Consider the following 23,791-nt stretch of genomic DNA (forward strand, 5'->3'; position numbering starts at 1 on the left):
AATCCCTGAATTTACACATGAACCCATTTCTTTTCAAAATTCTTTAAACAGTCTCTCTGATGAACTGGTGCTTTAGCAGCATGTGCCAAAGTGTGAAGAGAACAAAAGAACAGCAAAAATTTGCAATGAAGTATATAGATGGGTATATGAGAAGCGTTAGGTTATGTGATCATCTACACACCTCAAAGGAGCACCTGGAACAGTGACAAGTGGGGAAACCCCTGAGTTTGTCTTGGAGCAGACCTGCTAGATCATCAGAGCAGGAAGATTTGCAAGAACTGTCATGGAGGTATAGAAGGGGTTGGTCACAATTCAGTAGGTAGGTCTCCCCACACCCCCACACCCCCCCCACACCCCCCCCCATCAGTACTACAGTGGTACTTGATGGGATGTTAAGGACATCATCATAATTCTGGACGCTAGCATTGCTGAAAAAAAATGAATAGCATTTTTCTGAAAGGTTAGGAGTTTTAATCCCAGTGTCCTGGGTAATACTGATTTAAAATTTAAATTTCATCAGCTGATTTTCCTGGAAGTTTCACTAATTTTTACTTCTTGTTATGAGTAACATTCACTGTTCAAACAGCTGATTTGATTCTTTCTCAGATACCTGTCAGATGCATTACAGTGCCTGGAAAAGTTTTCTATATACACGTAAGTCTCTCTAAATTCTTATGCTGATGACATCACCCATTAGTATGCATTAACTCACAGAAATGGAGGGAGATTTAGATTATATTGTTGAGTGCTAGGAGATAGCCAGGCAAAAAAAAGTGTAATTTAAATTCCACATGGATATTAAAATTGTTCATTTTAATGGAGATGACAATAAAAGTTAATACATGAGCTTGTGTGTCTTTCTATGTTAATTCTTTTCTCTTGTGCATACATTACGGAGATTGGCTAATGGGAGTCCCGAAAGTTTCATACAAATAATTTCTTTATTTTTTGGATACTGAAAGAGAAAGTCTGCAAGACAGGAGACTGAGAATAAACACTGAGTTCATGGCTCTCCAGTCTGTGCTTCCAAAGATAAGCTATTTCAGTAGAAAAATTCAACACCCCTTCCCCTGGCTGATGCTACTACCCATTCTGTCACCCAAGTCACATAGTCCTCTGCACCGGCTGCCTAAGACACTCACTAAGAAGAGAGGAAACAATTTCTTCCTTTGTAGCTTATCTGGTCTCATTAAGAAGAGTTTTCTTTCCACTGATTCTCAAAAAATCACTCCTTCAAACTGCGTGCAGATAATTTTGTGCTTCTTAGGCTGGTATAAAAAATGTCTTGGTTCATAGCATCCAACCTCAGAATTCACATGTGTGAAGTAGATATAGCTTATGCATACAGTCCTTACTGTTGCAAGATCTGAAAATGATACCAGTAGCAGGCAATATTCTTTACAACTAGTATTTGCTTCTAAAGCACTCAGACCATTAAATCTGAAATCAACAAACAGAGATAAAAAGCATGTTTAAGAAAAAAGGAAAAATTACGCTTATGAATTAAGAAATTTTTCTAAGGGAGGGAAAAGTATGGCAATAGGGCTAAGAACGAAGGACATTTTATCTTTTCTAAGGAAAAAAAAAGAAAAAAAAGGACTGTGAGGAATACAGATCAGGAAAAGCATAAGATAAAAAGGAGGTGATTACAGTAAATGAACTATACCATCTGGATAATGTTTGACATCAGCAAAAGCAAACAAGAATCTGAAGGAATACATGTTCCCAATTATAATTATACATAATATATCATAGCTAGTATAATGAAGACTTCTGTAGTTAAGGTTGGTTTCTAATTTCCATGCTATTTCCACACTTTTTGAGTTACTTGTAACACTTTGTTTTCTTTTGGTAGCATCACATCCTTTCTCTCTGACTAGTACATTAAGCAAGTTCCTCTCACTAATATCTCCCGAACGTGTTTCAGAGATGAAACATCATGTCAGAAATATCACTGGAATAAAGAGGTCATACCAAATGAGAAGAAATTTTGTCCACTTCCACAAATATTGTCAGGGTATCAGACTCAATGTTTTGATTTTTTTTGGCCCATGGAATAATTATATATAAACTATGCTAAAATATCAGAGAGTTTGGTTTTATTAATTACCACAGTTGTTTCTCAGTATTATGTGCCTGAAATACCCATGTTAAAATAGAAGTCCCAGTTTTTCTGGCAGCAGCACTGAAAGGAGGATCCAGTATTGCATCCTGAGTCAGTAGGCTGAAGACTGGATGAAGGTTGCTCTTAGAAAGTTCCATGTTTATGAATATAAAGTGTAAACACTTTATTTCCATGTCTTGGAATAGGGAACCATATGGAGTTTTGGATATATTTTATAAATTGGTCTAGCCACTAGACTGAGAAGCATAGCATTAATTCAATCTTGAATCCTCACTAAGATGAATATTAAATAATTTATCTTCATCAGTTAACCCACTATGTACCACAGCAGTAAATTAGATATATTTAAATTGACTTATCCTTTAGGGAATTGCTCATAAAGACCGAACTTCCTCACTATGAGCAGGCAGCATTCACAAAATAAAGTGATGTATTCTAAACTCCTTCCCAGGATTAAAAAGAAATAGTAAGTCTGGGCGAGATTTTGTAGTTGATCAAAATCTCACTCAAAGGATGGAACGACACAAACAGCAAGCAGAAATTTCCAATTAGCTGCTCATAACACACTGCTGAGCTGCTTTGATATCTTCTCAATGTAGAGGCTAAGATGAATATTGCTCTTTGAACATTTTAATGGATATTAACACGTGTATTCTGTGACAAATTTGGACACCATTACAGCCGCCCCCCCACCCCGTATTTTATAGTATATGCAGAGGTGTCAAAGAATATATGAATATGAGAATATACTGGTAAAAGAACACTCAATCTGCTGGGCATCTGTACAGCTATAACCAATGCAAAAATTAAGTGTTATTTAGCTGACAACAAACTTATAAATATCAAGATTTAGGCAGAATGATACCAATTGCCTGAGTAAGCAGAAAGGGGATTAGTAAGATTTTGTCACAAGTTTTAGTCATAAGTCTGCCATAATCAATGTCTGTTGTTATTTTAATTACGGTATTTGAAACCAAGCAAATGCAGCAAAACCCAAATGCAATTAAATGAGAAACAGTTTGCTCTCAAGACAAATAACGAGATGGGCAACCAACATACTTAATTTGGGAAGATACTTTCATCAAAATCTGAAGTGTAATTTATGAGGAAGATGAAAACCTCAAATGTTGTCCACCAGTGGAACAGTGGAACAGATTAAATAGTGTGCATCTGACTGAAAATGTAAACATGTTTAATAAGGCATTGATTAGAATTTCCAATAGAAGTTCCATTTACTCAAAATATTTTAGTGCATGGGATATGTGTATTTGATATGCACGCGTTTCAAATTATTAGACCAATTTTCATTAGCAGTCTCTATATTGGCATGCTTTTGAGTGCTAGAAATGGTTTACTCTGATTCATTTTCTGCGTCAGTGTGTAATTTGATGTCAGAATTAGCATTCTTTTTTTTTAACCTCTTCCCTTTCATAATATGCTTTCACTCAGCTTTCCTTAATCATCTCACCAGAGTAAAATACATATTTTGTTTACCGAGATGAATATTGGCAATGCTACACTAACTCAAGAATCCTGTTGTGCTCCAGCTAATGGATGAGATATATAAGCAGGTGAGGAAAAACTGTGGAGAGTCAATTTGTCCTGATTAGTGGTGGGAGAGGGGAACTGGCTCCTTATCTCAGCGTCAGTGCAAACCTGTTACAAAGCTTTGCTGTATATGGCCTTGCCCTCCTCTTTGGCTCTGGTACAGTCACACGGTTCCCTCCAGGAGACTGCTGGGAAGGGGATATTTAACATTATACTGTTTTCTGAATATTCTTTTTAAAGACAAATAAAATGTTCTTTCTAAAGTCTAATAAGGCAATGCATACAGAAACAGAGGTTCAGAATTCACTAAGTAAATACTGAAGTCAGTGCAATTCTCAACTGACTTTTTGGAACAACAAATGTCAACATATTAATACAAGATGAAAACAAATGAGCAGACTAGATTAGCCATCAATTGAAAGTCCTTAATCTCTCTACATAGTACAGTATGAAAATCTTAAACTTTGTGACAGCAGTGACTAATTTTAAGTGAACAGTTTATGGCTAAACTAGCAAAACTGCAGTATTCAGCAACACTCCACTGAACCTAGTTTAGTGCACCTTGTAAAATTTGTGCTTACCCCACAAAGCTATTTATATGTCCTTCACATCAAATACCCAAGGACCCATAAAATTATTGCTTCTAATCTGTGGGACCCTCCTACATCTAAAAATACATTTGTCACCTAGTAGGTCTGGATTTAAAGCCAAAGGTTCATAAAATTAAATTAGATTAAAACCACATTCCATTTTAAGAGAATGAGACACCACTTGCCCAAAGCCTTAGACTCTCTACTTTTCATCATGACGAACCGTAAAAGAATTGAGACACAGACTTTGCAATGAGTCTCTTACAAATAGGTTTTCATATTTAATCAGTCACTGTCACCCTTTATTCCCTGGAGACAGCTATTTGACATTCCTGGTATCCCAGCATCCACAGGGGCTGTAGGCACTTAAAAGCTTAAATTACAGCACAATAGGTAACTACCTCAACTTTGCCTCTTCACATTTCTCACTATGGTAAGAAAAGCATCCGCAGTCCCTTCCTTTAAAAAGTCCCAACAAACCCCTAAGAAATACGAAAGCCCAAAGATGAGCTAATAGAAAATACATGTCTTCTTTATGAAGCTGACCCATTTTTTTCCCAACTTACTTCTGAATCTCCCTCCTCTGAATTACGTTCTGTGTTATTCCATTAGATCTACAGACAGCCTAGGCGTATTAGGTATATACAGTACCATGCATATTTATGGTACTCAGCCACAATAAACAGATGGTTTCTGTATATGCAATGTCATTTTGTGTGCAGCAATTCACAGAAAGCCTGTAAAGAAGAGGTTTCACTATGATTAGGACTGTTGGACAGCAGCTACGTTTACCTAAACATCTTTCAAGAAAGCAAACGATCATTTTCTCCTCCACCTGGAAGTGGAATGTAAGCTTTGTTTAGCCTAAGACTGGCAACTCAAGTGATCGAGACTGTCACATCTTTACCCACCAGCTCCATTTCCATTTAACTCTTCATTTGATTTCAAATCCTCAGATCTGTAAATGAAGTGCTTACAGTGGTAGAAAATTTCTGTAATATAAGGTTGTAATAAGGATGTATGACAAGCTCAAGACAAATGTTTCAGGCATCAGATTAGATGATTTACATTAGTTAGTTTCTAATAGATCAAGCTTTCAATCACAGTTTGCCAGTTTGAAATGCACAAAACTGTTGATTGGATAAAGTTGAGGTCACGGTGTCACACTTTTCAAAACAGATACTGCTTTTTTTTTTTTTTTTAACAGCAAGTTCATCAGTAAAAGGCTCTGACATGTTCTGCTTTATTTCTCCTTTCATCAGATGACTGTTTCAAGTAAAGACAGTAGAGGACTGAACTCCAAATTTGCCCTCTCCTAGCAGAGTAAATATGCTGAACTAAGCAATTCTTTGATAGTATAAGGTTATATACTGATTTGTCTTATAGAAACAACCTGTCTTTGTGTGCTCAACAGAAAGAGACAGCCTAACTTCGGAGTTTCTCTGAACCATACTCTGCAAGCCTGTGAAGATACATATTTCTCTTCACTCCTTTGGCCTGATTTGCACTTGGAAAGTCACATGCACCTGTATTGAAAATTAAAAAAAATAATAAAATAAAAAAAAAAGCAGCTAATCAAATTATTCTGAGCAAATAATTTAGCTGGTTTGTGAATATATTATACAGCTATAAACCCACTGTTTTTAATAGGTCATATTTCAGCCCATTCACTAACATCAAATGCAAGAAATTCTGGCATTATTTATGTGACACCTCTTAACTTCCAACAAATGCCTGCAGGACAGTGTAATATGGAGCACTATTTCAAAGCTGCATTTTCTTTTAAATATTTGCTTTACAAGCCAAATGTTAATGATAGGGTTTCATGCTATTCTTTCCTAGAATTAGCTTTAAAAAGTTAGAACATAATTATTTGTAGCAATCTAAGAATATATTGCAATAGCATGTTTCCTTACACTGGCATAGCTTGTGCACTAAAACCAGTCCCACTGAAAAGAAAAAAGTTGATGCCAAGGGCATGAGTTCTCATATACTCTTAAAAATAGGAATTGAGTTTTGAGTTCTTTAATCCAATGTTACTGAAGAGCCACAGACAGTTGCTTGGATAATGAATTCTTTGGGTTATTTAACCAGAATATGAGATGCCTGATCATGTTTATAGTTAGAAAGCAGTTTGTTTTATGAGATCTGAAAATTCATAGAACAGCAGGAACAGTAAAAATGTCCTGTATATTAATTTTTCAGAAACAGTCTCTTTTCATGAACCTGTTGAGCCTCCACTTATAAAACCTATTTTTTATCTTGAGTAATTCATTATCTGAAAAAACATTAAAAAAAGAATATTGAAAAAGTCCAACAAAATTAGTTACATCATATGAAGACAGAGCTATATGAAGGACAAGTTACACAACACACATAACTCTAAGACATAGAGAATTTCTCCTTGCCTGTTAACCTAAACATTAAGCCAGGATAAAAAAAAAAACATGTTTTGCCACAGTTTATGGGCCTCTTTGTGCCATATCACCCAACTAATTTCTAGGACTAAAACAGCAGTGTGTTTATATACAATAGCTTGATGTAACTTAAGTTTTATTTTCACAGTCTTTAATATTAAGTAATTCTGAAATCATGGTTCTCAAATACTACCACAGCTGCACAGATACTGTAAGATTTTATACACAGTTGCCATATAAAGTTCTGTTTCTTCAGATAACCTGGTAGATAATACATATTATTGCTTGAGTAGGTAATATAATACTTGACTTTTCAAACCTGCATCTTATGTGAATTTGCTGGTGTCATCTTCTCTAAGATACTAACCAAACTTAAGCCACCTCTTTCTTTAGAGGGTTTTCCCATGTTAAAGAATAAAAGCTACTCTATGGATTTAGGTGCGGTTCAATCTTAGTCTTGCTGCAGATTATTGTTGCATTTCTATGAAATACAGTCAACGCAAAACTAAGAAAGCAAGAGGAAAGGAACTTTAACCAGTTAACATTATATATCCTCTACTTGGCAAACAGCAGATGCTTATTCCATAGTCAATTTATGAATACTTTTTATTTCTTTCTTTCCCTCCATTCCAATATGTTTTCCACATTGTTCAGACTCACTCCCCCATATGGTGCCTCTCTACAGAGCCTTTTCACGTATATTTCTGTAATTTGTCATCAATCTCTCCTTGTGTTCTGCCCTAATATACCCACTGTCACTCACTCTCATCATAAGTCATCCTCTTTACCAACAATATACAGACCTTGGGAAAAAATTTAAAAGCGCTATTAGAAAGCTAACCTAAGAAGAGAGGTTTCACTCTTTAAGATCAACTGCTTGTTCAAAAGCTACCTCTCTCCCAGCAGCTAAAAGTGGCAAGTACTGACATTCATAGAAAAACTTTGGAATTTGCTCACCAATTACCTAATTTAAACTGCTGAATTACTAGGAAGAAAGGCAGAAAATAGTAAACCCTCAAAAAATTTAAAAAAATATCTTGATTCATAACTCAAGAAGTCATCTAGTTGTTTCAAAAGTTACAGGAAGGGTTTTATACTCTGTAAACGTAGGTAAAATTTCTACCTGCTGATACCAGACTCCAAACATCTCCAAATTACAGTTGTCCTTTTTTTCCATTACACTGGGGAAGAGTCAGTAAGATTTAGCCATTTATTACAGATCTAGCATTTTTCCCCATTACTGCTTGAAATGGCCTTGTGAAAGCCCTGCTAATGCATCTGCAGGAGAAATGAAAAATAGTTATTGCCAGGAGTATGAACACCTAGAAAATGTGTGGCTAGTACACTTTCAGGCTGGTTCACCACCTCTTGGCCTGGGGAGCACAACCTACATCCTTCACAGTGAAAAGAACTATTTTTGCTCATATGGTTGTGTTGCAGAGGTAAAAATGGTGTTAACAAATACTTCAGAATGGTCAGGGAAGTTCTATCCCTTTTGTCCCAAAGCATCAGGTACATTAAGATCATGTGAAAATGCCCTTGTGTCCACTTCCATATGTACTTTTGGATCCCTTATGTAAGTGAACACCTACTCTTTTTGCACCTGTTACAAGGGCTCAGAGATTTCCCCAAAAGCAGAGTAAAACTGGATCTTGTGCAAGTTCAGTTTCCCACCAGGTTCCCAGGAATGGCATCTGAAATCTGACAGCAAAACATCCCATAAAGCTACTTCTTTGTCATCTTTCTTTGGAGTAATAAGTAATTAAAAATTATCCATAGTTGGTGTTTTCTTAATATGTTTTTGTACCTCTTCTTCTCTACTTCATCTATTTTTATTTTTCCCTCTACTTAATTTGGAAACTATCTGGGAGAAGGCCTGCCTTTTCATTCTGTGCTCCTATGATGCTATTGCCTTACGCTCCAGTTCCCAGTTTATACAACAGCTATAAAGAAAGCAGGGAAAGAAAATCTCTGAAAGAAGGAGTTGAGTTTGCACACTTTGTTAGCACTGATTAATGAAAAGCTCCTCGAAAAATAGATTTTTTTTTTTTTTTCTACAAGTTCTGGCTTAGATTTTAAGATTTCACAAAAGGATGCATTTAGCTGAATTGTAGATGTAGATTATATCAGGAAAGATACTTCACTAAAGTTTACTCCAGTTCTTGTATTTAATTGCATAAATAATATCTGAAAGTTGCACCACCAGTGACATCATTATGATATAAAAAGTTTCTAGTGTGGTTTTGTCAACAGGGACTTGGCAAGGTCAGGGAAAGAGAAGGTAAAACCAAAGCGAAGTGGCAAAATATTTCAAAGTTACCAGAAAAAAGCAGGTTAGCACTGTAGGGGTGAAAATGAAACACAGGAAAGGAAAAGATGAACTAAACATTGACAAAGGTGTGGCTAGGAAACAGGGGTTGAGATTTTTAAATTTGGATGCCTGCAATGTTTAGTTCTTAGTCTATAATTTCACTCTCCAAAATCAATCCCTAATTAATTTCAGTGAAAGTCACAGAATCATAGAATTATAGAATTACAATTTGGGCTGGAAGTGACCTGTGCCATGTAGTCCAACTCCATCTCAAAGTAGAACTAACTTCAAAGTTAAAGTAGGTGGATCAGGACCTATATTATTTTAGAAATCATTTCAGGCCCTTATTATTTTAGAAACCTTCAAAGGGAGCTTTGAAAGTTTGGGATCTAGAAGTTCTGTGGAATTTAAGCTTAAGAACAATTTAGGTGAGAAAAGAACAATTCTTTTGACAGAACTTCTAAGCAAAATGGAAGAAACTGGTCACTGGAAATTTAGTTCAATGAGCCAAATTGTGTATTTCCAAAGGGATGGAGGCCTTCAAGGTCACTAGAAGGGACAGAAACCTTTGAATATGCGACAGAAATGAAGAATGAGCTATATTTTCTTGCATCTGTAAGGTTATAAATATGTAACCAGGAGAAGTTTTATCTGTCAAAACAAAACCTGCAATTTTCAAATATCTATGGCCAAAGTGAGCTATAACTGTTCTTAGGTAAGGAGAATACATTACAATTTAATATGTGTGTGGGAAGATCTAAGTCAGCTCATTCAATGATAATTAAAACCTATAGCAGTACTGAAAGCTTAAGTAGTAAAGAAGCTATACATATTCTATCTGTCAACAATATACTCTGCCTTGTAGATAAACCAACCTATAGTAAAAGTATATATTTTTTTAAATTCTCTAGGTTTTCTCTGTTTGAATTAGACAATCAAGCAACTTTTTTATTTTTATTAAACAGAGTTGGAATAAAGAGCGTGTTTGGCTCACATTCAGGATACTGAACATGGGAAGGTATCTTAATAGTCTGTGCTTTACGGAATTCAACTCCTCCTTAATGTCTAAAATTTCTCCAGGCTTTAGCTACAGATTAAACTAAACTCAGTCATTCCTCATTTGTAATGCAATCAGTACCAATGTTTTTTTGTAAGCAAGAACAACAAGATAAAAGTTCTGATTTTTTGTTATTGAGAGTTGGGTGCAAAAGGCATTGCAGAAAAACGTCTCCAATGGTAGAAGCTGAGGCCAGACAAGTTAATTAGTTTGCTCTTTATTTTAACATGTTTATTTGTTCCCTAAAATTGTCTACAAATTCCTATCTCTCTTTTCAGTACTTCACTGAATAAAGGGTCTGAATAAAAATAAGTTTTTAACTAGAGTCCAACATCAAGAAAAAAATGTAAACCAAACATTTTTTTTTTCAGACACATAGTCGAAGTTATGGGAAGTTCTACATTTCTCTCTTGAACCAAGAAAGAAAAAAGTACAATTTGATTTGTTTCCATGAAACACAACTCTGTACTGTAAAGATATAATTTTATCATAATCACTTTTACCCTGGGAAATACTTTTTCAATAACATATGAAAAGAGTTCCACCTGTAGCTGTAAACCTCCTAGAAACAGTTTATATGAACAATCAACAGGCTTTGGGCTATCTACAGAAAGAGCATATATTACCAATAAAATTAAAGACACTGTTTATATAGGTCATATTTCTTTGTGCTTTTCTGAATTGGTGAAGATTTGCAAGTATGAAGCAAAGAGAAAAATAATTTCAGTCCCTAAATTGGAGATTGAGTAAATTACAAAATTAAGTAGGACAGTTTACTGAGGCAGCAGGCATCAATGTAAAGGCACATAGGAGCACTGTTCAAGATAAATTATTTTTTCAGAAAGATTATTCCATTGCAATAACTATTTTACTTTAAGCTACAAGTTGAATTTGACTAATTTCTGAGTTTATGCCCAGAGCTAAAAGAATTACATCAATTGTTCCAAATGCTCAGGGATATCCCAACTTTCTAACTTTAATAAATAACATTTTAAAGTATTTAATAAGGATGTTGTCTCCAGAAGCAATCAAAGCACTTATGTTTCTGAAGGAAAATTACCCTTAGCTGCAAAAAATTTAAAAGATCTTAAAAGGCAGTGAATTCAGACTATGACTTCAGGCTTTTGAAGTTTTCAGAAGCTGAGTTTCTCAGCTCTTTACTGCTGTGTAATTGTGACTTCACTCAATTTAAAGATTGTCCAATAACTTGCAAGATTACAGATTGTTGCTTTTTTGATTCTTTAGCCTCAGAAGCTCTGGGTCAGTCTTTCAGAGTTGGGAAGCACTTGTAGCTCTCATGATAGCTAGCTGCTTATCTAACCTAAGCTGACTTTATACCTAAGTAATCAAAAAATCCTAAATGTTTCAAGTAAGCAGGTTATAATGGAGCTAAGCGTGCTTTAGCCCCCTCCAGAGTAAATTGATATTAAAAAAATAAATAAAAATAAAAAATATTACGTCTGTCATGAGGGAAAAAGAAATCTCTCAAGGAAGTTAAGAACGGTCTGCTATTATAACTTGACCACATAAGCTTCTCTATGCAGGAATGCAGAAGGTCTATAATTAAAGTCTGGCAACTCTTAAGTTTTACTGGCAAGGGATAAGAAATAAATTTCCTCTTCCTTAAAAAGGGCTGACTGACTTCTTTGCACTAATGTAAGCCATCTTTCATCCAAGTTACCAATATACATCTTACTGTCTCCATGAGTCAGATGGTATAGGGACGACAGGACACATGAACGGACGTGGCCTCCTCTGGGAGGAAATATGGAGTATATTCAGCAGTGCAGTGAGGTTAGGGTTTCCTCCAGAAACCAGGGTTAGTGGACGGTCAGGACCACGTATTTGCATAACAGGAGGCTATGGGTATTTAAGCTGACACAAATATACAGCACTTTTGGCTTTGTTTCTCAAGAATGTAGGAAGTGGCTTCAGCAACTGCACAACTGCAGGTACCACTCGGAGCCCTCAAAATTTACAAGGTTTTGTACAGAAGGGACTCTGAGGCTGAACCCACCTCAGAAAACAGTTATATCTGAGCTACCAGCCTCAATGGTAAATCTTTACCTAATGTGATTTAAAATAACTGAACTAAACTCCCCTAGTTTATAAAGTTCATATAATGGAAATGACAACTGTCCCAGCACCACAGAATACAATTATAATTAACAGGAGACTTTTCTGAAAAATGTCTGTGGTGTCTTGGGGAACAATGTAGGTCACAGCATCAATTAAAAGCAGAACAAATTCTTCATTGCCTCTGTAACATTTAACCCCAAACCATTTTGTTGCTGTAAATTAAAAAGCCCATGCTGCATTACATCACAGGAGTGAAAAAAACAAGAAAAAACTCATTTCAAGCTCCAGCACTCACTTTATCCCATATAATATGGGCAAGCAATACAGAATACTGATGCTACCACTATTTTCTTCAGCTTTGTTGAGCAAAACTACTATCTGTATATTCAGTTTTCTTTTACATTATCTGGATATTAATATTAGATCTCTGCAGGAAAGTATGTGAGAATTACTTAACTGAGGATTAAAAACAGCAGTTACCTTTGCTGCTGATTGAAAAGGAGATGTAAGATTATTTAAGACTCCAGGGTTCAGTTTTGGTAACTGGAAGCTCTAGTGAGCACTCTTCTATGCAGGAAAGTGAAATACAGAAATAAATCACTTCAGATAAAATGTGTCTGCTGGGGCCACTACAGACAGTTTACCTAATTAGTTTTCTAATATTATAAGAAATATCAATGATGACTGTTAATAGAAGCCACCCAACAACTTAAAGACTTTCACTTTGAAAAGATTGCCCACAAATAGGTGTCCCTTTTAAATATAAATAAAATCCTGTTTCTTAACAACAAGGACAATTTTCAGTAGCATTAAAGGCAGAAGAAAGATCTTTGGTAATAAAGCCTCTCAAATGTTGTCTACCTTTGTAAGTATTTGTTCATCTAGAAATAGTGGGCAAAATTAGACTTCCTGATACTCATGCAATATTTTCAGCACAAAAATTCTTCACAGAGAAATGAGTGAGTTCATAATTCTATAGGGGTATATAGGCAAAAGCAAAGACTCATTTCTGAAAACTTAGCAGGGGAAAAAGCTAAATAGCTATGTTAATAAATATGGCCCTGAGTACACAAAGAAAGTGGATCTGTACGTCAGAGAAATTCCACTTTAATACAATCATGTTTTGAGACTCAAACTCTACCTTTGTTCTCTACTGGCATTTTTCACATCACAATAAGGAGTACAGCATCTCAGTTCCCTTTTCTCTGTTGAAAAGTTAAGATTATGCAAAGAAAGTTAACTTCTGATTAGCCCTATATCCATTGCTATAACATCTCAGTGTCAGTGATAAGGACTGGAATTCTAGTGTTGAAGGCTTTCAGCAAATCCAGAATGTAAAAACGGAGTGGCCAAGCTTCAGAGAGTTTCCAATCTGAGTGTAAAGCAAGAGAGAACAGACATAAACCATTGCTCAACAGTTCTCATCAGGAATTGACCAAAGTAATAGACCCCTAGTTACCTAGCCATTAAATGTTTTTTAGACATTAAGAGAAAGACAGACTTTGCTGGTGAATTGAACAAAATGCATGAAAATGATTTTTTTGAACAATGGACCCTTCTATCCTTGCCTAACTGGAGAGGAGAGTCACTTTCTCCCAGTGAATGATTTAGGGTAAGAAGGATGGGAATGAGCGAATGTAGTTCATTTTAGATGCAAGTCAAAGCAGGGAGCTAGAAAAGAAATGCTATAGTGGGGTGTAGTGGGGGGGACAAAACAAAGCCAGTTTTAATAATATTTTCTCGAGGAGTTGATCAGTGCACCTATAGACTTGTAGACTATTGGGTCTCAGTTTGTTCTTACCTCTAAATGTTCTAGAACATTACTGTATGAGAACATATCATTCACTGGTCTGAGAATACGTGTAATGGTTGTACAATAAAGAATTAGTTACATTTAAAACAGATAAAAGAAGTCCTCTTCAGGCAGTATGATGCTTCTCAAAGCACTTTTCAAAAGAAAGGAAAATGTTATCTCTCTTTTTACAGGTAGGAAAACAAAGGCAAAGTGAATGAAGCAAGCTGCCCAGGATGACTCAAAAGACTAGTTGCAAAGCCAGGACTGAAACAACATATCTTAAGACTAGAATCTTGTTTTAAAGACCATCCGATCTTCAACCAGTTATACAAAATATCACTGAGATGTAGATGGCAGACAGTCACACAGCACTGAGACAACATCAAACCCACTCAAACAAACCTTGCTGGTTTTTATCAGAATTTAGGTAATACAGGTTACAAATCAATTAAAGAAAATTAATCCAGAAATCAATGATCTTGGATGGATTCAAACTTCATCCTCCACACATGTAGGCCAGGAGATGGCTGTACTGAGCTTTTTATATGATCTGGTGTATTATGGATTTAAAAGGAAAAAAAAAGACATATCTTCAACAAAAGCACAACAAAGTGAACTTAATGATCTCATAACATATTGTGACTTTTTTTCCCTGGGACATTAATAACAAAAGTGTGGATGACAAAGAATACAGGTGTCAGTTATTTTTTGTAAGAAGCCTTTCCAGGTAAGCGGCCAACAGCAAAATTTAAAAAGGTAGCTGTATGTAGCATGCCTTCTAGCTTCTGCATAGAGATTGATTGATTCATGGTTGCATTAAAATGCAAGCTGCAAATCTCAGGCCAAAGAAAATGTAAAATGAGGAAAGCCATGCTAGTCTCCATTCATCTATGGGAAGGAAGTAAAAAGGAAGTGAATGCTCTCATTAGACCAAGTAATACAGCTCCACATTTCTTTGTTTGAACTACTGGCTGGGGAGGAAGGTGATAAACTGCATTAGTTATATGAGTTGAATCTCCCTCAACTTTATAACCTAATCCCACATTCCTCTGTTGAAGAAGAAGTTTTGCTGTCTCTGCTGGAGCAAAGAAGAGCCACCTAAAAGATGCAGGGTTTAAGGCAGAAAGTATCATTAGATCATTGAGGTTGGCCTAATGTACTGCAGCGCATAACACTGACATCAATAACTTCTTAAAAAAAAGTGTGCATATCTATTTCAGAAAAGCATCTAATCTGGAAAACATAACGAGATTGAGATCTACCACTTCCCTTGATAGTTTGTCCTACATTCTTACTGCTAAAAACTCCTGCACAGCATTTGTTTTCTTTCACCCTGGTACATATTCTGTTTTTCTCTGCTACTCTGAAGAATCTTTTTATTTCCAGTCTCCCCACAGGAATACACTGTCATTAAGTCACATCTCTCTCTGGAAGAATTTTTTCTCCACTCTATTCTCTTTTCCCTCTCTTTATATATATTTAATATCTTCTAAAAGTATAGACTTCAAAACTTGACATATTTCCATAACCTCACTGTTGCACAAACTAATAAAACCTCCTTATTATTCTTAACTTTTAGTCTTTTTTTTTTAAAACATTTAAAGTTCATAGTACAAGCCCTACTGAGTTGTCTGATTTTTCCTCTGGAACATTCTTACTGTCACTTCTTTCCACTGTAGGGGTCCCCTCTGTGTATGTTATGGCTGGCATTGCTTCCTTCTGGCTGTGTAATACTTCTAGGTAATAATAATTTTGTTTGTGTGGGCTCTGTTTACCAGGATAGACTGCAAGTGAATTGCTCTGACTAACGTGTTTTCTTTTTTCCTACTTTTTCAATCTTTGGATCATTTGCAAATTTTACCATCCAAGAATTCATGCTGCCTTCCAAATGATTTGTGAAAATATTGAAATATGTTGTCCACATCCAGTTCTAAATTGTGGAAGATTATCCCTCAAAATTTCTGTGTAAGGGTCATTTCTTACTGACTAGTACTTTGAGATGTCAGTCCTTAAGGAATATTATTTTGATAAAGTATACTGTTATTTATTTATACCAGATACAATGTAAAATTAAATCAAATGCCTTCCAAAAGCCTAAACAACACCTAGGACCATCCATTAAGCAAATTCACATTCTGAAATGAAGTTTATCTAACATAATTGCTTTGTTTTAAAACTATGCTGACTACCATTAATATATTCTTACCATTAATTTATTCTTATGCTTGCTTTCTTAGACAAATCCTCATTAATCTTTCCAATACTTTTTTCGAGGGCTGACAGCATTATTTGAAAATAAAAGGTAAAAATAATAGCATGATACTCACACTCCATCTCTTTAGAATTTAAAAAAATATTCCAACAAATCCTCCTTTTTTAAGGCTCTTAGGTGAAAGTTATCAAGTAATGAACCTTCTGCTTTACTTATTTTATCACTGGCAGATGTTGTTTAACATGCTTTTAAAGATTCAGTGCTGTTTGCATAGTAGGGACACTGGATCTCCTACCACCATATGGGCTTGTTAAGGAGCAAACAGCATTTCCCTCCTACTGTGTGCCACTCAGTATTGAAGAGGTATCAGAGTTTCTGTTCATCTTTGCATGAATAAATGATTAATTAAACAGTGATTGACTAGCTTCACTTCTTCTTTTTGGTGTTACAAAAAAGCAGCAAATATTAGTTATGTGCATCCAAAATAAAATAAGAAATAAGCTTCATTAAACCTTTCACAAAATCTTAGGAGGCAGAAATTGAGTGTCCAGTTATATACTGTAAAAGGTCCTATCCATTATATTTGCCACTGAATTCATCCTGGGTTGCCACCTTAAGTACCACATATTTTTGGCCCTTACATTTAGGAAAATTACCTAGACATCCTAAGCCATTACAAATTGATGTCCAGCTGGCAGAGAGCTGTGCAAGGGTCACTAAGAATTGTCATCTGCCCTATTTATCCCAGTGTCTTGTTAACTTTGAAATCAAAGGATAGCAATTTGGACATCAACAATATATCATTTTAGACTACTTTTACCAGAAATATCCCATTAGTGTGCATTATCCTGATATCTTAAACTGCCTTCTCTTCCTCCTGAGATTGCAAAGGACCCAGCTGGCAAACAACCAAAATATCAAGTTTCTCACACATCTATTATCATAATGGCAGGAGGTCATACACTGAAAACTGAGAACACAAATGCAACATAAACTAAACTGAATATTTTGATAACAGAAATTTATGGAGGTTAGTATCCTGGTGCAATAGCATCACTGGCATTTTTGTTTGATTTGGAGCTTTTTTTGTACTACTGGTTTCAATGAAAACTCCTCTATCGAAAAATCTCTTTGATAAAAAGAACCCAAAATCTTTAACAAAGCTCTTGTCTTTTAGGCTCTTCAGGTCCATGATAGCAGCACTATTCAACATAAACATACTCAGTCTTCCTATCTCATATCCCAAGTTGGTCCTGCTTGTTATTCCTTAGAGATTGATTGTATCTCTGCAAGGCCAACAGACAATAAAAAGAAATTTCTTTTTATTTATCTTAGAAAAAAGATAAAAGTGAAATTTTCCTGATCACATGAGATATCTAAAGTCTAGACATTTACATCTAAGTTATTTGATTGTAAAGAGTGTCTAGACAATGGAGAGAGACAATCATTTTCAGGGCATGACCCACCTCCATCTAAAGGATACATCCAAAACAGGTTAGAAGAACTGCATTCAGGAAAAGTCTCTCCATTGACTACCATGCAGTATCATTGACTTCCTCAAATATCAAAAGTCAGGTGAGGACAAATTGTTTTCTTGATAGGCCAAATTGTTTTCAGTTTGATCAGTATGTAGCTGAGGTATCTTACATGCCACAGCATCTTGGTAATAATTGAAGGATTCACACAAATATTTTTTTTAGTTGAAACAGGTACTTTTGGGTCTAGGGGAACACTGGTGAGAAAAATTTGCAATACTATGAAGCAGCAATCCAGAAACTATTTCCTTTCCTCACTTATTTCTCACAGCTAAATTTACTACTCTCACCTGTGTATTAGTCCATTCCATTTCAGGAAAAGGTCCCAGCTGAAGGCCTCTACCTGTGGGATTTTCTTCCTCTTGGCCTTTCTGGAAGTACATAGAGACATCTACTCAGGACACGTTCCAAACTCAGATTTTTCATCGTGTTTGCATATGGTACTTAGTTGGTTTTTTGCTTCCCAGGTTCTTGTTTTGGGGCTGGGGGCTTACTTTTGCTATAACTGCTTTGGGAAATAACCTGACATGCCACTTATTCCCTTCAAGCTGTAAATTGGTGTTAATACATGCTGAATTGCCCAGACACTTTTTAACAAAAATGGCATTATATTATATAATATTCAAAATGTGACTGCATATTATTGATTATAAATATCTCTGGAATACCTATTTATCCTTCAAGGGAGAACAAGCAAGGGATATATATTTTACAGGAATTAACACTGTACTATTTCGGTTTATTTTTAGTATGCAACATCTACCAATCTCAAGCAATTATTAGCAAATCAAGTAAAAAGGCTATAAGGAATAAATAAACATTCTCCTGACAGTCCACCTCTTTCTAGCTAAAATTAGAAATAACCCCATTGCTCCTAAATTTTAAACCCACTCTAATTATCACTATGAATTTGTGAAGTTTTAACAGTAGGAGACTATATGTTTGCTTTTAATGAACGTCAGGCTTAATTTTTTGTGAAATGGAAAATCTGCAATGAATTCAGGCTCCCACCTAGGCATGAGTCAATGCCGTTGTAGAAAACACATGAGTTCTTAACAAACAACAACAATCTGGAAGAGCTCTGTCAGTAAAAGGGAGACTAATGTTTCAAGGATCACAGCTTTTCTTAATAGCAAAACTACCGTGTCTGTAGCTATGCATCCAACAGCTTTTTTTTTTTTTTTAACAGAATGTTTAATGCCTAAGGTACTGAAAAGCATTTTTACAAAGGCCATATTCACTATGATGCATATGTAATGCTGACCACCTCATAGTATATTACTTCAGAGACTTTTTGTTTCTATATTACTAAAGAATATAACTTTTTTAAAACAAAAAGGATAAAAAAGTAACACTTTTTCACCCTTCCCTGCAAGATTAAGTCTTTTTTAACAGCAAGCATAAAACCACTAGGCCAACCAGTCATTCAGGGAAGTCTTGAAACACTGTTGGTATAAAGAATGGCTACTAGTTGTCAAAAAACTCAGGGTATAACATTTTTTAATGTTAAGTATAGTCTAAGGAAAAAGGACTTCTAGCTCCTCTTAAAAGGATCACTGCTGTCACACAACTATTCTTAAGAATTGAGGCTTATACTGGTGCTGTCAAACTTCAGGCATTTAGATGTGTCAGCTAGGAGCAGAGTCCTCTGAGACATAGGAAACTCCTGAGAATGGCTCAGGGCTTAAATGCACTGAGTCACTCTTTGGAGGATGCATTCCTACCTAGTGAAGTGGAATGAACTGAGGTCTAAATATTCGATCGAGCTCATATGGACACGATTTCTGACATGACAAAATCTAAAGTAGCTTCTTTTACAGCATAATGAGTGGCTATGGATTCCCATACATCAGGATCAAGCCTTCCAGTAGCAACTGGGAGGTATTTAATGGACAAGTCCACCAAGGATTATGCATTTTGTCCACAGCAAGCTTCTGTGTTTATGTAGTTTAGTTTGTGGATTTGGTTCTGGAGGCTTTTGAAACGGAATATGTGGCTCATAAACACAGATAGAAGAAACGCTCATAGAGGAGCAAGCACTGCTCTGATGGAAGAAACACCAAGTGAGTAAGGAACAGAATGATTGGTGTGTATAAGGACATGGGTTATAACTATTGTGCTGTAATCATTGATGATGAGACACCAGCAGAACTGTATCATTTTGAGGGTACTGTGTTTTAAGATAGGTACTGAAAAAGCCAAAGGAGAAGAAAAAGAGTGATAAGGGATTCAGAAATCACAACCTAGGAAATACCAAACCCAGGATATTACATGGGAATAACGATCAGTTGTCTCCACTGAGGACAGAATCCAGAGAAATCATCCTAAATTTGCTGCTGTGTAAAAAGCCTCTAGCTGCTAGGGTGCTGAGACACTGAAACAAATCCTTTCCAGCCCTACATGCTACGACTCCATAGCTTTCATCCATGAGAAGTTTATTCCCTGGTAATCTCAACAATTTTAATTGGGAACCAGATGATTAATAGTAAGCTAACAGCAAAAGGCACATTCCTCTCTGCTAGTTTTTTTTCTTTAAATATATACATATGCTTGCTTTCAAAGTAAGATCGTATGAATGGTACTAAGTGCTATATACAATGTAGAAATGTAATCCTCTTTGTAGAACTAGGCTTTTGAATAACCTCTACTCAAATGCCAGTGGGATAGCATTCATAAACAGCATTCTTCATAAGCATCACATTGTATGTTACAAAAGTGACAGCCCTAAAGGTGTGATTCAGTTTCCCAAATAGGGAATGTCTTGTGTCATTAAATGCACTAAGGTATCACTTTGTCTGCAGCTGCTGTTCCGAAAGTGTATGGATTTCCTTCCATCATTTCTAACAGCCACATGCACATCTCAGACCTTGCAGGACATCTAAAATAGCACTAGATGCCTATCTTAGACAACTGAATCTCACCTTAAAGTCTTCTCCTTTTGTAAGGAGCTCTTCTAACAGACATTGTAATTGATACTAGATATTATTGAGTATAAATATATAGTTTAAATATAAGATTTTGGGAGTTATTGCATAGAAAATTGAAATATCCTGGTATTTTATTAAAAAAGAAAGATAAGTTTCAAGATACCTTAAATGTTATGAACTCCCATGACATGTGATCCCTTGGGAGAACTTACTTTTAAAAATCCAGTTAAAGTTTTACACAAGACCTAGAGACAAACAAGTTTCAGTGTCTAATATTCCACTTCAGAAGAGTTTAAATATACCTATAGTCTGGAAAGCCTTGTTAATCTATGAATTAGGAAGGATCAATTTAGTGTCATGGAAAAAAGCTTAGCCCATATTAAATACTGGGAAGTCCCTTGGTCCAACAAAAATTACCTTCAGACAAGAAAATTATATGGTATCATACAAGAAGTCAGCCACACAAGGAAAACTGAGGAAAATCAAGTTTTCTGTTTAAAAAAATTCTTCATAAGGTGAAGAAGATCTCATTAAAATCTCAAGGAACTACAAAGTTCCTGTTAATCTTAGGTGGAGGGCATTGAAGTACTGCTGTGCCAAGTAACAGTAATAAAACATGAACATAGGGAGAAGAGACGTGTAAAGAAAATAGTGATAGTGTTTTTAAATAAAGCAATGAAAAACTGTTGCACTTACAGGAACTTCAATATACTGAATAGTATCTGTGATCACAGTGCTAAGTTCAAGTCTGTTCCTTATGCCAATGATGTAATTACTAGATGAATTTTGCAGAATTTACACATATGCAATTACTAGTCACTAAAATCAGCATTTAGCACGATGTGATGAAATTCTGTGGCAAAAAATTGCTTTTAAACTAAAAATTTCAATTATGTCAGACAATGAAGGGAAGGCAGGTTTCAATGAAAAGCTCAAAAATATATAGGAGGCTACAATTTCCTTTTAAAATTTGAGCCATTCTTCTTACCAACTTACAACAGAATAATAAACAGTTGATAGCACATTAGCGATAAGTCCAAAAATACTTTTAAAACAGGCTTGTGAATGAAATGAAAATTCAGGAGCAGCAGATGGGTTTAACTGCTGTTAAATGTGGAGTGGTTTCCAAGAACATGTTGTATGTAATAATAAATAGCCAGAGACATAAAGTTTCCCCAGTAGTTTAAATCCTGAGCATTCAAGCTAAGTGAAGGCTTTCAAGCTTTGGCTCACTGCAGCATCCTTACATTTTACCTTTGTCTACAGCAGGAAAAATGCTTGTTATTGACAATGTGTGTCAGCAATGGGTGCAATTAAAGCAGCGCTGAACACAGTTTCACAAGCAGGCAGGTTTAACATGGGCTTTCTGAAACAAGAATAGTTCTTGGCTGTGCTTGCAGGTTAATCACATTCAGCACCAGCATATTCATTGTCAGCAGTGGATAATTATGCTAGTGTACACAATGCCTCGGTTTGTGCATATGTTTTACATAATAACCATGTTACAAACTGCCTCCCTTTCTAATTCTTGATCTGGATGTGGGGATTGGGATGGCATGCTGCATCTAGAATTTCTGCAGTCAGTATCTGACTGCCTACATGTCTCATGCCCTATTGGTCTGAAGCAAAAGTAAAGTCATGAAGGCCCAGGAAAACAGGTGGCAACTTTTCTGTTTGTACTTAAACCAGTTCTGGCTTCATCTCCTAATCCACAAAAAAATGGCTCTGTCAGGTGGCAGCTATGACTAAGTTAAAGCTTCTACACTTGTCGCCATGTATCATTATATTTGACTGACACAAATATTTGTGACATGGAATAAAACTGGAACTTATAAAGCCATACAGTAATGCACAGAGGCACAGACAAAGAAGGGTTCAAAAGAATGAGTGCAACCGACAGAAAAGAAATCTACATTGGGATTTAAGCCCAGGAAAATCATTGCTTTTATCTTGTGTTAAGCTAATTGCTTCTGTAAAAACAAAGGGTTTGTGAGGAACTGTGGAAAAGAGCATCACTTGGTCCAAAGAAGTCTCTGGAGTTCAGTGCAGTTTAATACATGTATCTGCCTGCATAGATGCATCAAGGATGGTTCTGGTTAGTTAGCATATAAAATCAGTATCTGTTTAATACTATCTTGGATGAGCTGGAGGGAAAGGGAGTAGTAGGGAAACAAGTGAAAGAAAAGAAAGGTGAGGAACCAAGTGAAAGAACTGTATCAGACAAGAGCAGAGATGTCAGACCTTCACATGTGGGTTACCAAGAATGTGCTTTTTCTGTTGCTAAACTACTACTTTTCACTGCTACTCTAGAAGATCATGTTTATTCTAAACTGTCAACCCATAAAACACCTCTCTTTCCAATTAACTAACTCCATAAAAACAAATATTAATATAACTATTGCAAAACCGCATCTCTCTAATCCTAGTATTATACTCCATTCATGAAATGGATAAAATTAATTCAGTTGATTGATGCTCCTGTGGCATTCAGTGATCACTTGCTGCCCAGGGGTCTTCTAAGAGATCTTTATCATCCTTTGTCTGGTACTTACTTCAGGGCTTAGAAACAAGATATTACTCTATTGTCTGGGAAACTCAGCCATTAAAGCAACAGTCCCCAAAGCATGCCTTTCATTCCCATCCCAAAAATAATGGTTAAAAAGCACCAGCTGTATAAGCTAACATATTTTTGGTCAATCTAATAAGTAACATTACCAGAGGAGAATAATTAGTTTGGAGCCTTTCAGAGCTGTTGCTTCTGTCCAACTTATCTCAACTGAAATATCCTTACTAGTGCTGTCAAATGGATAAAACCCCACCTGTTTTGGTTGCTCTCTGTTCAAGCCACTGCCTGTGCTGGTTAGTTCAACCTGCAGCAATATTGTAACACCACTACTCCCAGCAATGGCTGTATCACCAGAAAAAAAGGGGGCTGAGTAACAGGCTCTAGCCTGGACCCTCACCATCCTCACTGTTAGATGTTACTTGAAGCCCTGGCTAGTTTGGGTCACTCCAGCTGGCTCCTTCCAGACCAAAACTGCTCTAGAAGGGGCCAGACTTAAGTAGTGTGGACATGAGCCAGGTTGTGCAAATGAGCCTTCTTTTGAGCAGGGTAGACACAGCCACTTTCTCCTCTCAGAGGTGCACAATACCATTACCTGAAGTATGACTATCCAAGGCTTTAAATGGTATCAA

At 36.0% G+C, this 23,791-nt stretch overlaps 1 protein-coding gene across 19 annotated transcripts in view; it reads right to left on the bottom strand.

The window, feature by feature from the left end:
- DLG2 (discs large MAGUK scaffold protein 2) overlaps positions 1–23,791 on the bottom strand; it is a 1,053,560-nt gene that overhangs the window by 624,543 nt on the left and 405,226 nt on the right. For 3 of the 19 annotated variants that reach the window (XM_074816363.1, XM_074816351.1, XM_074816362.1), the window contains one exon: positions 17,960–18,040. The exons of the other annotated variants lie outside the window; for them this stretch is intronic. In XM_074816363.1, the coding sequence (XP_074672464.1) occupies positions 17,960–17,980 (21 nt within the window). In that variant the 5' untranslated portion in view covers positions 17,981–18,040. The remainder of the gene's footprint in view (positions 1–17,959; positions 18,041–23,791) is intronic. 19 annotated transcript variants of the gene reach the window in all.

This window comes from Strix aluco, chromosome 2, assembly GCF_031877795.1.
Source record: "Strix aluco isolate bStrAlu1 chromosome 2, bStrAlu1.hap1, whole genome shotgun sequence".
In the NCBI taxonomy this organism is placed as follows: Eukaryota; Metazoa; Chordata; class Aves; order Strigiformes; family Strigidae; genus Strix; species Strix aluco.